General features: G+C 38.3%; 1 protein-coding gene across 1 annotated transcript in view; it reads right to left on the minus strand.

Annotated features, from left to right (window-relative positions):
• The window catches only part of DYNC2H1 (dynein cytoplasmic 2 heavy chain 1), a 189,028-nt gene that overhangs the window by 26,865 nt on the left and 146,134 nt on the right, over positions 1-16,029 (minus strand). Inside the window, exons 84-85 of the mRNA XM_075050027.1 lie at positions 8,281-8,490; positions 5,323-5,412 (exon numbers count right to left, since the gene is read on the minus strand). Of these exons, the coding sequence (XP_074906128.1) occupies positions 5,323-5,412; positions 8,281-8,490 (300 nt within the window). The remainder of the gene's footprint in view (positions 1-5,322; positions 5,413-8,280; positions 8,491-16,029) is intronic.

Raw genomic sequence — 16,029 nt, forward strand, 5'->3', positions numbered from 1 at the left:
CACCTCTATGCCTGGCAAGATCATGGAGTGGATTCTCCTGGAAACTATGCTAATGCACATGGAAAATAAGCAGGTCATTGGTGACAGCCAACATGGCTTCACTACGGGCAAATTGTGCCTGACAAATTTGGTGGCCTTTTATGACAGGGTTACAGTGTTGGTGGATAAGGGAAGAGCAATGGATGTCATCTACCTGGAATTCTGCAAAGCATTTGACACTGTCCTGCATGACATCCTTGTCTCTAAACTGGAGAGACATGGATTTCATGGATAGATCACTCGGTGGATAAAGAATTGGCTGGATGGTCACACTCAAAGAGTTGCAGTCAACGTCTTAATATCCAAGTGGAGACCAGTGATGAGTGGCGTTCCTCAGGGGTCGGTACTGGGACTGGCGCTGTTCAACATCTTTGTCAGCAGCATGGACAGTGGGATTGAGTGCACCCTCAGCAAGTTTGCCAATGACACCAAGCTGTGTGCTGAGGTTGACATGCAGGAGGGAAGGGATGTCATCCAGAGGGACCTTGACAAGCTTGAGAGGTGGGCCCATATGAACCTCATGAAGTTCAACAAGGCCAAATGCAAGGTTCTGCACATGGGTCAGGGCAATCCCAAGCACAAACACAGGCTGAGCGATGAGTGGATTGAAAGCAGCCCTGAGGAGAAGGTCTTGGGGGTATTAGTGGATGAAAAACTGAGTATGAGCCAGAAATGTGTGCTCGCAGCCCAGAAAGCCAATCACATTCTGGGCAGCATCAAAAGAAGCATGACCAGCAGGTCGAGGGAGGTGATTCTCCCCCTCTACTCAGCTCTTGTGAGACCCCACCTGGAGTACCTTGTTCAGCTCTGGGGCACCCAACATAAGAAGGCTATTTAAGACAGGCTGAGAGAGTTGAGGTTGTTCACCCTGGGGAAGAGAAGGCTCTGGGGAGACCTTACAGCAGCCTTCCAGTACTTAAAGGGGGCCTACAGGAAAGATGGGGAGGGACACTTTATCAGAGATTGTAGTGATAGAATGAGGGGTAATAATTTTAAACTGAAAGAAGGTAGATTTAGACTAGATGTAAGGATGAAGTTCTTCACTGTGAGGGTGGTGAGGCACTGGAACAGGTTGCCCAGAAAAGTTGTGGCTGCCCCATCCCTGGCAGTGTTCAAGGCCAGGTTGGATGGGGCTTTGAGCAACCTGGTCTAGTGGAAGGTGTCCCTGCCCATGGCAGGGGGTTGGAACTAGATGATCTTTAAGGTCCCTTCCAACGCAAATCATTCTATGATTCTATGAGTTCCTTGGCTTTCTAAGAGCAGACTTTCTGCCTGTTATTAGTGAATGAAAATTGAACTTTTTGCCTACATTCCTTGGGTGTGAAGGAAGAATCCTGTGTCTCCTATTCCCAGAAGGTTTTCTAGTAGCTTCAGCAGGCAAATTCCAAGAGTTCAAACCTCATATACCTTGTGTGACCAATCTACCTTTCTGGGTACCTAATTGTTGAAACAGAGGAATAGTAAGGGTTCCAAAACAGAAACAAAGTCATTCTACCTCTAATAGTAAAAGAGTAGTAAAATACTAGAAATCTTATACTAGGGGGTCAAACTGGTATTGAAATTAAATATTACTACCCTAGATTTCACTCAGGATGGAAGGGGACAAGAGATAACAGCATCCCAGAGATATACATACAAGTCTCTTGATATAATACGAAATATAACTTTTTTATACACTATATTAGGATTACTTTATAGACAAACACACATTTTCAACAAAAACTTTCATAACTTATGCAAATAAAGACTTTCAGTATTCATAAACATTTCCTTGATTAGAACTCTGAAAGTAGTGCTTATGATTCTGAGGTCAGTCTTCATTTTCAGCATGTGCTGTAAGCCTTTTAGCAGCTGTCTGACCAAACAGCCATCTAAAGGGAGAACTGTTTTTACAGATGACTTAAAAGCAGCTCAGTCCAAAAGAATGAAATAAATATTTTCATTTAAAATTTAAAGTCTTGTTGGAATAAGAGGGGTTTTTTTTTGGAAGAAGTGAAATTAATCTCTTTATTTAGTTCTTGTGGAAACAAAAAGTAAGTTCCAATCTATTGACCTGAAACATTTTTTCAATGTTGATATTCATCTGACATTTGCCTGGGCTGCTGTTTTGCCTCTTAATAGCTGTAGTTCTGGGTCTCTTCTCTCTCTTTCTCTCCTGCTGGTATAGCTAAGAGAAGACACTTACCTACAGACTGGGATGGACTTAAATTCCTTTATACACTGATGTATGTTATTGCTAAGCTATATTCATGTACCATGAGAGAGGGAAACCACAGAACACATTTAAGATGCCACCATGAGGAAACTGGGAGTATAAGGGTCAAGAATTACAACAAACACAAAGATCTATGATGATTCATAAGCTTCGTATCTTAATGTTGATAGCAAATAAATCACTGTAGACAGACAAGCTGAAACACAATATTGTAAAGTTCAATGTCAGCCTTGCTAATTGGAAGTATTCAGAACTCTTCACCTTAGAAGAACGTTCAATACACAAAATTATTGTTTTAATTTAAAGCAAAAGCTAACATGCAAATATCAGAACTTCCACCTGGAAAGAAATTACATATTTCCATCAGATCTATCACCACAACATAATACACAGCAAAAAATCGCTCTATTTCATTTTGCATGTACTGATTTGTTCACACTTTAAGTAGGCAGATTTCCTTTTTCTATTTTGCTTTTAGTGAGTGAATTCAGACCTGAGAAATGCAACACCTGTTGTTTTTCTGTCTGTTGTTGTGTAATGCACTCAGAACATCTTTACACTTCTATAAATTCTGCTATAATTATTCTACCATCTGGCCTACATTTTGGGTTCCTCCTCATCCCCATTAAATGTTTGTAACAAAGCAGCTGCTTTTATTATTTTCTGCACTGGGAGCAAACATCTTGACAAGGAAGCCTTTAACTAATAACCTAAGTAAGTAGAGACTTACTGCATCCTTAGTAGATGCAATCTTTCAGTACAACTTGGATGTTTCAATGTCTCCTATTTTTCTCTTGAAAAATACCTAAAACAGATCTGTCTGAAACGGTGAAGGCAGAAGTCAATATCTTATAGTGAATGAAACAGAGGGAGGTATGAATAATTATAAAAAAATGATGGAGTTGGTCTTATAAAATTAAACCAATCAAAAATATGTCCTTTATTGAAATAGAAATCTGAAGATAACTTTCAGAGTTAAGAGAAAGCCTTTATTGAAGCCTTTATTGAACTTTTGAATACTAAATCTAGAATTAACTAATGATATACTACATTTGTAAAATCAATAATGAAAAGTTACAAAATAGGAAAGGTAATTAAAAAATCATCAAGGCTAATAAAAATCTTGGTGTAATATGTACAAACATGAATTGGAATCACATTTAAGGAAAAAGATGATTCAACTGAAATTAGAAAGAACATTTTTCTGGTAAAATACATACAAAAATAAAACCATAGAAACTGTATTTCAGATGTGATCTGACTAGAAGCTTGAGAAGCAAAATGGACTGATATTGTGTTATTAAGAATTGCTTCAAATACAACTGTATTACATATTTGACATTAAAAAAAATATAACAAATATAAGAACCAGTATCTGGTCATCTGTCACTACCTTCTATTGTCACTAACAAAAAAATTTACACAATTTACTGCTTATGGATACCATTAAATATCTACTGTAAAGCTCTGCCTTTAATAATCTGTCCCTCTCTTACAGTAAATAAGTGTTTAAAATTGTAAATGATTTCTTCATAATACCTTTCATAAAAATGAGTAATCCAAATGTACAATTTTTTCAGCACTTTGAACAATGAGAATGGAAGATTACTATCATGGTAATATAATGCAGCACACTTGTCAGTAGTTGACTGGAGTAATGTATGGAAATAAAAACTTTTTCAATATGCTTGGTTGAAAATTATCTATTACTGTTAACACTAATTTCATCCTGTTACACTCTGCTACATTATCTCCACTTTGTATGGGAGGTGCACTCCACACAGAAGCTTGAACCGTAATCTCAGGCTTCCATTTAAAAAAAATCGTATAAGTTAAGAAAAATTGCAAGCAGTTTGGTCACAACAAAATAAAGGTAGAAGTCACAAACTGCAAGGTACTCTTGAAGATTGCAAACACTGCTGACTCAGCCACGAATGATGCTTTTTTAATAATAATATATTACAATAATCAGTCAAAAGACAGAGGGGACTAAGTTCAACTCTAGTTATATGACCAAATAATTTCTGAACATGCATTATCATTTGTTGCTATATATATTTACACTTTATTGTTCATAATTTTAGCCTTTTTGTGAACAAAGATAAAGAAAAAAATGAGCATTAGCCAAAAGAAATGGTTTGCATAACCAGAATGTTATTAATACTTTGGAAACATCCATTTGATAGTTTCTTTAGAAAAAGTAATGCCTAGAAATCATATGCCCCTCAAATCTTCCTTCTGAATATGACAGTCAACACTAATGTTCACAGAAATCTTCTTCATATCCCATGGGACAAGATTGTGTTAATCAAGGTCAAAACCAGCAGCTTTCTATTTACTGCCTGGAGGTAATAGAAGATCTGTCCCTCCTGAAGGAAACATCCTCTCTGGAAGGTTCTCACCGTTTCCTCTCTATGCATCCAACATGATGAAATCTGTTTCCTTAAATACTAATTAATTTAGATAAATTACTTTTTTGTCTGCCTATTATCTTAAATATACCTCTTCTGTCAATCAAAGTATAGCTAGATTTACCTTAACTAAAAATTATCTTCTCCACTGTCAGACTTCAGATTGACAGAGTTGTCAGACTGCATCTTCTATTATAGCCCCTTGTAAACCTGGAGAATGCAGATATTTTCTTTATTTGCTTCAAAGACTAGTCTTCTATGAATTTCTACGTCTATCATAATTGCTTCACTTTATCTCTTTATACGTACCTCTCTACCAGATTAAAGAGTGTTTCTTGACTTAGGTGTAGATTCATCTGAGTAAATAAATCTATCTTTATTCCCCACAATTCATCAGAAAGACTAATGACTAAAATCTAAGATGTAAATCTATTGTGAAGTGACTAACCACATTACTGTATTTAAAGTTACTGACTTCAAATTGCTCAGTCTGCTGTCTTCACATTTCTCATCTATCTTTACATTTTTTCATGCCTTTTCACACATCTAAAACTCTTTGGGACTTGAGTTTGGAAAGGCCTACTGTAGTGCAATTCACATAATATCCCATGTCACTGAACACCAACATATCGAGGTAAAATGACTCTTTAAAATTACCTGTATAGCAAGTGCTCGAGCTACAACACTTCTAAGATATTGTAAAGGATCTTCTGGACCTTCCCACTTGCTTTGCCATGAGACGGGACACTGAAATATAAATATATTTACTGAAACTATCCATTTTGAAACCATCATCACTACATTTTAAACTAGCAATTTGAATGAAATTAAATAATCTGGAGATCAAATATATTTACAAAGAAAAAAGGCAATACATGTAATATAATGATCAAAGCATACAACCACTAATAGGAAGGTCATACTCCTGCTAATGCTTTATGTGGTCCGCAGAGATACAGTGGTCACGGAGAAGTTAACAAGAACCTCTGCTATTCAATAACGAAACATCAGTAGGTTCCGCAAACACTTCAAAAAGGCTTACACTGATTCTTTCTTGGAAAGCCACAATGCCATCTTTCAACTGCAACCACAGGTTCCCACTCCTTTGCTGCTGTGTTCTCAGACTTGAACATGCAGTTGTGTGGCTCTGTGGCAAAATGAATCTGGTACAATTCCTCCACAAGATTACTTTCTCATCATCTTAAAGTGTTTGTAGAACAACACCCGAGAATAAAATCCTGCAAGACCTCCCCATACAAATTTCTCATAGACTTCAAAAAGAAAGGCTTAAAATATCCTCTGTTAGATTTTCTCCATATAAAATAAGGATAAAAACATTAATTGTAGCTACACCACAGGAATCTGTAAAGCACACTGAAACTGACTCTGCAAGATTCTCCTGCTTATGTGAAAGAGAACTGATGTAAATCATTACCTATGGAATATTGCACAATACTAAAGATGCCAAGCAGGCCTAACAGTTTATACTGTTCAACATTTACAGTTGCATTTTCAAGAAGGTTCACAATCCAATAGCATATGTGCTGAACAGATTTTCAAAATCTGATCACAGAAGTTTGTAAGAAAAAGTGTCTTTCAAAGTAAATACTCCATATGTACCTTTCATAGGTAAAACCCAGGAAATATTTGCATCTGAGGACACTAATTAATAATGAAATGAATAGACTAGAATACATATAAGACAATTAATAAAGCATAATTAACTGCATGCTTTTTTTGCATAATTATGATTTTTTAAAAAGTTTTTGTATTTGAAACTATTATCCTTGCATTTTTGCAGACTCTTTTTCTAGATATGCATTTACAGGCAGCTCACCAATGTATCATTTGGAAGGCATTCATCTAATGTTGTTAATATATCACTCTCAATTACTCTAAGTTTAAAGTTATAGCTTATCTAATTGTTAGTATGGAAGCGTATTTCAGAGATACACTAACATATAAATTTTGTACAAATAAGGCACGTCGCTGAAACCGCTAGAAGTCACATTTATTAAGTTTCATGTTTCTATTGGTAATCTAGCAGCTTCTTCAGGTGCTATAATCTTAAAAGAGCTACAATCTCCGTGCTTTTAAAATATAAGTTTTTTAAAATAGTCCTTTGTTACATAACGCATGACCACACTAAACTAAACAAGAACAGTATAGAAAATATATGAAACAAACCACTTTAAGATGATAAATATAGTGACGCTTAGCTGCCAGGAGGTTTAGCTGCCATGCCAAGAGCATGGCATTAGCCTCTCTGAAGGGCTGCTGAAAAAGATTGCTTTATGGTCACAATCCAATAAAGTGATCTGTGTCAAGGTAAGTGGGTAAGTAAGCAGATGAAATGCCAGAAACACTGTTCAATATATCAGGAAGCACTGAACTGATATCTGTGAGAGAAAAAAATGCATAGAAACTTTAAGCACATTTTTGTGACAGTGATCAGCTTCATAGTTCCTGCTGCTTCCAATTTAAGAGTACAGCTTAAGCACACAAGCAAGCCATGCTCTCTTGCTCAGTAACAAGAAATGTAACAAATAAAAAAAAATGGCCATTACATGTATCATTTGCATTCACTGTGACTTGTACTCAGCACCAATTTCTACCACACAGTCAAAACGTGTTTAAAAAGGCAATGAGCTTGCTAACATGAAAATGTTAATTTATTCTAATTGTACTTCAATTTTGCTAACAAGTGCTGTCTTGTGAATCTGAAAAGACAAAGAATTTAATTATTGTTTTAATTAGAAATTTGATAGATCAATAAATGGATAACAATCTTTTTAACAGTACTTGTTCCTCGCATGAAGATAAACAAGATGTTAATAGGAATTATTGTTCATTGCAGGGCCAATCTCAATATCCACGTATCTGAATTGACACAACTTATCAATTGCTGCCAGTGAAACAAAACCACAGTTTCACATCAAAGTTTGACTATCTTTGGAATCCATATTATCTAGCTATTCATGACAGAACATGTAAATTTGCAGTCACTAATTGTACCAGTTTATAAACATGCCCAGTTTGATGCCAGAAAACATGGAGAAAGTATATGTACAAATTTTGGTTGCTCTTCTTGTATATCAAGAATATAGAGTGAGATGATAGGTTGGTATGATAGGCACAGCTTGTCTCGTGTAATATGGCAAGAATTCGTCCTGAATAAATACAGAGAGCAAATTGTGATTACAACTGCAGTAAAACTTAAATTTTAAGAAACTGTAAAAACTAAGAAAAGGGTCAGATTTCCATGTTCTACTGGCTAATATATCTGACTTATCTAGCATGATTTGGTATTTGAAATGGAAGTAGTATTCCACAACTTCTAATCTTATCGGATTTGCCCTTAAGAGAAAGCTTGATAAAAGTATAATATACTCAGAAGCTTCTGCAGGTACTTCAAGCAACATTTTCCTGGGTTTTCATTCCAGAAAAAACATGGTTCTGTTTTAGTCCCTATCAATAAAAGAACCCCATTTTAGAGTCTCTGTCAATAAAAGAACTTAGAGCAAATGATGATGTGAAAATATGTATCAGAATTTTGTTCAGTTTCCTTGGTTTTTTTCATTGCTTATAATGTAAATTCATGACAAAGTAACTTACCTTCTGATTTAGCAGAGCACTTGCTAGTCTTTGTACTTCAGAACTCAGTAATGAAGTACCTCTGATGACTTTACTTAAAGAAGCAAGTGACTGATGGACACTTTGCACAAGGCGAATGGCATTGAATTGTTCCAGAGTAATGAATGATAAGATTGGGGATCCTTGCTGCTCCACAGGAGTAGATAACTTCTGATGAATCAGGTTAGAATTCTAAAAAAGAACACATGATGTCCAGTTAATAAACTCAGGGAAACTATTATGTTATACAGTGTATTATTTGTTTAATTCATAATACTTCATATGAACCTGTGAGCCTTCAGGTAATTCAGATAGCCCCTCTTTTCTGACGTTGGATTAAAACTGTAGTGATACTTTCATTGTCCATGAGATGTTCAATAAAGGCACCACTCTTCTGAGACAACTCTGTCTACCCAGTTACTTCAAAAGTACTGGAATTTCTGAAAAATCTTCACTTAGCTGTATCTCTGCTTTTAGTATTTGTGTTAATGCGTCAATATAAAAAGCAGTAGTATACTCAGCATAACAAGATTGTATTGGGTACTATAAACCATGCTGTCAGATATAGCTCCTGCTTTGATAAGACTAGTTCAACCTGGAAGCAAAATAATAAATACAAAATAAATATAATATTACATGTAAATCCTGAGTAACTCAGACTCTGAGAGGTACTACTGCTCTCACATTGACATTTTTATTACTTACTTCCATTCCATTACAGCCACTGAAAATCCAAATTTATTCAATAATTTCAAGAGATGGTATCATTTTGCAAGTCTTAATTCATATGCAGCTTATTACATAAATATGTTTTAGCATGTGTTCTGAAACTGTCAACCTGACATATGACAAGATGCTGCACTGAATTCCAGATATGGAATTTAAACCTTTATTGGAAAATTCTACAAGACACAAGTGCAAAAAGAAAACCCTAGCCTTTGGGAAAAAGCTGTTTTGCTATTTCAATTTCTAGTAATTTATTCAAGGTAAAATTAGATTTTACTTTCTCTGAAGTATCTCTTCTTAAAATAACAAGTAGTTTTGTCTTTTTTTCTTTTGACTTCTTTTCTATCCATTACAGAACACACAGGATGTCTGCCTCCATAATCATTCCCAGGCACTCTAAGTTTGTCAGAACTTTCACATGTGTTTTGTTTCAAGCTCATACTGCACTCAACTACCAAGTAAAAATATGAGAAAAGCTATGTGCAAGAGTCATACAGATACTTTGGTTTATGACCAACAGAAAAATGAAGGATATGGTTTTCCCTCCCACATTATTAAAAAGGTATACAACAAAGTTACTTAATGTTCAAAGTGTAAGAAACATACAGTATTTAGAAATGTTTTGTATTTTGTCTTTGCATAAATCCTGAAATCATAGTTCCAATTTCACTTCAATTTTTCCGAGACCATAGTTTGTTGAGTATATATAACATGTAATATAAAACTAGTAGAAACTAGCTGATAATTTCTTATTGGAGTATTTAATTGCACAAAAAAGAACAAAGACATTGCAACTTGCAGGCTTTGCTGTCTTTCATGTATACTATCTTAATTCACGAAAAACTTACTGAGAAGAGAAGGCCTCTAAGTTCCTCAATACTGTCCTTTACATAACAGTCTCCTAGGAACGGCATATTCATTTAATCACTCTTTCTAATGCTTTCTCCTGAGAATTTGTTAAAACAACCCATCTGTCATTTTTATAGGAAAATTAAACATGAATACCAATATCAGCTGATACATTTAATGTTCTATTACATTCCCTTAAAATCCATTATGTATATAACTCATATCAGCTTTAGAAATATCCTCATGACCTGCTTCAGAATTAAGATGAAGAATTCCTGAAGTACTGAGTGCTTTTCCTAATCGTAAGAAACTGAAAATATGTTCTAATCTTTAACATTAAATACTATATTATGCTACCAATATTAAATTAGGTGTATTTTGAGACTTTGATCATTTTCCCTCTTTCACTTCTGTACTTGTTACTATCTCAGTACAATATAAGACTTCATATAGTCTCATCTAAGCTGTTCCAGAGCTTTTTCTTTGTTACCTTCCTAAACTCAAGCTTTTTCAAACTCCAATATGTTCTGAAAATTGCCTCCTCAGAAATGTAACAAATATAATTAAAATAAACTCATATACCTCCACTAGTTCTGCATTCGATTCAAAATTCAATTTTGGTGGTGGTGGGTTTTAGAAACCTCCATTGGCCTTTTGATATACTTATTCTGCCTCCTCCTTTGAGTCTCTCTGCCTGTTATTTTAGATACTAGCCTCCCACTGTTCATTACACAAAATTTTCATTGTTGAAAATACAAGAAAGAATAGCACTATATTTTTGCTTCACTGATTGTCCTTGGTGAAAAAAACATTGTTCTTTTGTTAAAGCTGAGGTTCCTAATGTTTTAGATAAAAGAGCAACAACCCATTAATTTTCAAAACTACTCTTGCAATTCTTTTGCAGCATTATGAAACTTTATGAAAATAATTAGTCAGCCTTCAATTTACAAACACAACAAAAGATAAGGCAGGACACATCATGAAAGCTTATGATCATATATATTCAGCAAAAATAATTTTGAAGAAGTTGCTTCCAAATTTTTATTATAGGTGGGCCTTCTAACTTTCATGGAGGTACTAAAGGTTTTCGCTGAAACAAGGCAGAAAATGCATCTACCTTACAATAAAAATATAGCACTGATTCCTCTCTCTCTCTACTCATGAGAGATAACCATTTGGACATGATGAAACACTTATGCAGCCCCATTGCATCCTGCTGGTTTTGTGCTTCTCTGAAAACTATCATATGATGGCAATGCCTGAGTTCTGTTGGGCAGTGATTTCCTACTGATCCAGTTATGTGACAATGAAGTGCTTATATAGGTCCTGATCTACACTTTGTCATGGCAGAAGGCTATGTGGGAAGAGACACCAGGACAGAGGTTGGTTGAACTGCTCTGACAGCCCAGCCCTGGCCAACAGGCTGTAGTGAGCCATCCTTCCACATTAAGGAAGATTTTTTTTTAAATTTGTGTAACATTTGTTCGACAAGTTATTCAGTGATGGCTTCATTTTTTTTTTCCAGTAAACAGTCTTTCGTGCAAAATTATACTGAGCATCTGAGTATTTAGGGTTTTTTTAACTTAATGGCAGGTTTGTGAGAGTTTAATTAATTCAATTAGTGTTAAGCTGTTATTAAATAATGCTGAAAGACACTGCAGAAGCAGTTTTAGGACAGTATCCATTACAAGGGTGTTTTCAAATTAAGCTAATATACATGAAAATGTCAAGAGATTCTGTATTAGTCCAGAACAGCTAAACAGAAAGAGGAAGATTGCTTGCGTAACTTTCAACACAGGAGTGCACTGATCTGAACCAGATTTTAAGTATCCATTTCATTTAAAGTAAAATTCGATGAAAAATTCCAGACTCTGCATTCTGGCTGGACTAATAAACCATGGATTAAGGAGAGGCAGTTTCCATGATTCTATTGTTATGGATAGACGAAGAATAGAAAACTCCCCAGCTCAACAATTTCAGAATGTCTGAATAATTGGTAGTAACATTTAACAGGGCTTTGCAAAATGTACGCCACTGAGAGGAAAAATGAGTCCTGCAAATTTCCAGAAATATTTCTGAAAAAGTAACAACATTTAAGTCCTCCTTACTGTATTAATATATAAGAATTATTTCCCATTTCAAAATGTCTAAAATGGAAGCGCCATCTATATCTGCCATTTTTGCTATTTGGCCACAAAGACTGTGATAGCTCTGAAAACTGAGCACAAAGGACTACTATTCACAGAATCACAAAACAGTTGAGGTTGGAAGGAACCTCTGAAGATTGCCTAGTCCAACCCTCTGCTCAAAGCTACAGCAGGTTGCCCAAAACTGTGTCCGGTCAGGTTTTCAGTATCTCCAAGGATGGAGACTCCACAGCCTCTCTAGGCAACCTGTTCCAGTGTTTGACCAGCCTCACAGTAAAAAAGTTTTGCCTTATGTTTAAATGCCATTTCCTGTATTTCAGTTTGCACCCATGGCCTCTTGTCCTGTCACAGAACACCACTGAGAAGAGCCTGGCTCTGTCTCCTTTACTCCTTCCCATCAGCTGACGCACACTGGTAAGATACTCCTAGCCTTCTCTTCCGCAGGCTGAACAGTCCTTGTTCTCTCATCTTCTCCTTGTATGACAGATGCTCTTGTCCCCTAATCATCTTAATGACCCTTGATAATCCTTGGAAATTGTTTCCAAGATTATTTGCTCAATCACCTTCCCAGGTGAGGCTAACTGACCTATTGTTCTCTGGATCCTCCTTTTTGCCCTTCTTAAATAAAGGAGTGACATTTGCTTTCTTCTAGTCCTCAGGAAGCTCCCCAAATCACACTGATATTTCAAAGATAACTGAGAGTGGTCTCACAACAGCAGCAGCCAGCTCCCTCAGAGTTCATGGGTGCATCCCATGAGGACCTGTGGATTTGTTTGTATTCAGTTTGTTTAAACTCTCCCTAACCTGATCCTCTTCCACCAAGAGTAAGAATTCCTTGCTCTGTACTTTTCCACTGCTTTTGGGGACCTGGGACTGGCAAAGGCCAGACTTAGCAGCAAACAGAGGCAAAGGCGGCATTTAGTTCTTCAGAGTTCTCCTTGTCCTCTGTGGCCAAGTCCTCATTTTCATTCAGTAGTGGGCCTACATTTTTCCTAATTTTCATTTTGTTGCTGATGTGACTGTAAAAACCTTTTTTGTTGCCCTTCTAATGGGTTAACAGCACCACACCTGCTGCTAATTTACAGGCTGGAAAGTTAACTCCACCCCAGCCATACCTGGTTGTGGCGGGTTAACCTTGGCTGGACACTAGGTGTCCACCAAGCTACTCTATCACTCTCCTCCTCAGCAGGACAGGGGGAAAAAATAAGATGAATAATCTTGTTAGTCAAGATAAAGGCAGTTTAATGAAAAAAAACATAGGCCACATGAGGAAGCAAAGCAAAACCAAAGGAGATTTACTTTTTACTTCCTATCAGTCAGTTTGGGCCAGCTGTCCCAGCTATGTCCCCTCCCAACCTCTTGCCCACCCCCAGTCTACCAGCTTTTTGCAGGGGTGGGGGGGGGGAACCCAAGGCTGGGGAGACAGCCCTGATGCTGTGCAAGAACTGCTCAGTAACAGCCAAAACACATCAACACCTGTTCTAGCCACAAGTACCCAAGTACAAAGCACAGCACTATATCTGCTGCTGTGAGGAAAGTTAACTCCATCCCAGCCAGACCCAGTACATCAGTACAGCCCTTCACATCCCTCGCCAGATTCAACTCCAGATATGCTCTAGCTTCCCTAATCCCATCCCTGCATGCTCAGTGTTTCTGTATTCCTCCCACAACAGCTGTCCCCTCTTCCTTCTCTTCACTTTTTTTTTACATTCAAGTTCTACCAGGAGCTCCTCGCTCATCTATGCAGGCCTCCTGCTGCCATTACGTGACTTCCTGCATTTTGAGATTGACCACTGAGTGTAGAGGAGGTATTCCTTGAAAAGCAACCAGCTCTCCAGGACAGCATTCCAAGGGATTCTTTCAAGCAGGTCCCTGAATTGGTCAAAGTGTACTTTCCTGAAGTCTAGGGTTGTCACACTGCTTTTTGCTTGTTTCCTGCCTCTTATGATCCTGAGGTCCACCATCTCATGGTCACTGCAACCAAGGTTGTCCCCACTCTTCACATCCTCAACAAGTTCTTCCTTCTTGGCAAGTGTGAGGTCCCACAGAGTGCTTCCCCTTATTGGCTTCTCCATGACCTGAGTCAGGAATTTGTCATCAATGCACTAGAAAACCTCCTGGACTGCTTGTGCCCAGCTACACTGTCCTTCTAGCAGATATCAGGGTGTGTAAATTCCCCTGCAAAGACCAGGCTCTCAGAATGTGAGGCTTCTTCCAGGCATGTGAAAAAGGTCTCACCTACTTCTTTCTGATCAGGTGGCTTGTAGCAGACACCCACCCTAATGTTAAATTCTAATCCAAATTCACAAACTCCCAACTGGCATGTTGTACATCTCTAGGTAAAGCTCCATGCATTCCCACTGGTCTCTCACATAAAGGGCAACTCCCCATCCTCACCTTGCTGGCTTTTCTTTCCAAGAGAACCTGTATCCATCCATGGCAGCACTACAGATGTGTGAGCTATCCCACCATGTTCCTGTGACCCCTATAAGATCATAGCTCTGCAACCGTATGCAAACCCCTAATTACTCTTTGTTCCCGATGCTGCATCCATTACTGTATAGGCACATCAGAGAGGCACCCCATCATGGTGACTTCCCAGAAAGGGTGTGAGAACTTTCCCGATAATTCCGTCAGGTAGGCACTTCCTTGTTTATATGGACACACTTTAGATGGTCCTTCTTCAGCTCTGTTTTGTTGATTTTGTTGATGATGATGTTTACAGACATACTTTGCCTGCCAACCTCATCAACTACTTCCTCCCATAATTTTCAGTCATCCTCTCCCTACCTTGCTACTTCAATTTTAAAACTCTTCTCACCAAGTTGGCCAGCCTGTTGGCCCCACTTAGTCAGGTGGACCTTTTCTCTTTCAAGGAGGCAATCATCAATCCTCAAAAAGTGTTCCAGGATCATAAAAACAAAAACCCTGTTGCTGACACCAGCTGTGCAACCAGTTGTAGGATCTGTCCACTCCTCCTCATGTCCTCCACCTTCACTGTAAGGATCAAGAAGAAAAAACACCTAGGCCCCCATGCCCTTAACCACCACGCCCAGACCCATGTAGTTATGCTTCGTATGCTCCATGTTACCCCTGCCAGTATGACTGGGGCTTATGTGGAAAAGCATGAAGGGGTAATAGTCTGAGGGTCAGACAAGCCTTGGCAGCCTTTCCACAATGTCCCAGATCTGAGCCCCTGGCAAGCAGCAAACCTCCCTAGACGACAGATAACATCAGAAGATAGGAGCATCCTTCTCCCCACAGCAGGGAGTTGCCCACCACTATTCCTTACCGCTTCCTCCTGGTGCTTCTGTGTGGATCAGGTTTAGCTGGCTTGGGAGCTTCATTGGACAGAATTCCCAGCCTCTTGTCAGCAATGAGGGCACTAAATCTGTTCTGTAAGTGCAAATTTTGAGATGGAGAAGCAGCCTTTGCTCCTGGCGCCGGAAGTCTCAAGCTTCCAGCCTTTGCCATCCTGTAAGTCTTCACTTGCTATCCCAACAGACAGACTCTGCCTGCACCACCTTCAGGAAAGTTGGGGGCTTGGCTCTTCAAGCTCAGTGTCTCAGAAAAGACCCAGCTAATCTACTTCTGATGCTGCAAAATCTGCTGACCTCCTCTCACAGCTCCTTTATTTGATGATGCAGATCCTCAACAAGCACACACCTCCTGCAGGTTAGACAACCACCTCCTGCTGCCCCAGCCTCAGGAAGAGGCACCAGGCACTCCCTGCAGCTCAAGATCTGCACTCTTGCATCCTCCTTCTGGAGCTCTGTCCGAGTCAAAGTTGTCATCTCAGAGGGTCCATTGCTCTAAGAGCAGCTGGGTGGGGACTGTGCCCTGTGGCATGTCACTACCATTGCTGAGAAGGTGTATCCTCTGCTGAGCAAAGTTGCTGGTCTCTGTAAGCTCTTCTGCACAAACTGCTCTGCCAACTGCTGTGTGCATTTGCTGCCTGTGTTAGCTGCACTCAATACTGTTGATTGAGAGATTACAATTTGCACTCATG

This window comes from Buteo buteo, chromosome 18, assembly GCF_964188355.1.
Source record: "Buteo buteo chromosome 18, bButBut1.hap1.1, whole genome shotgun sequence".
Classification (NCBI taxonomy): Eukaryota; Metazoa; Chordata; class Aves; order Accipitriformes; family Accipitridae; genus Buteo; species Buteo buteo.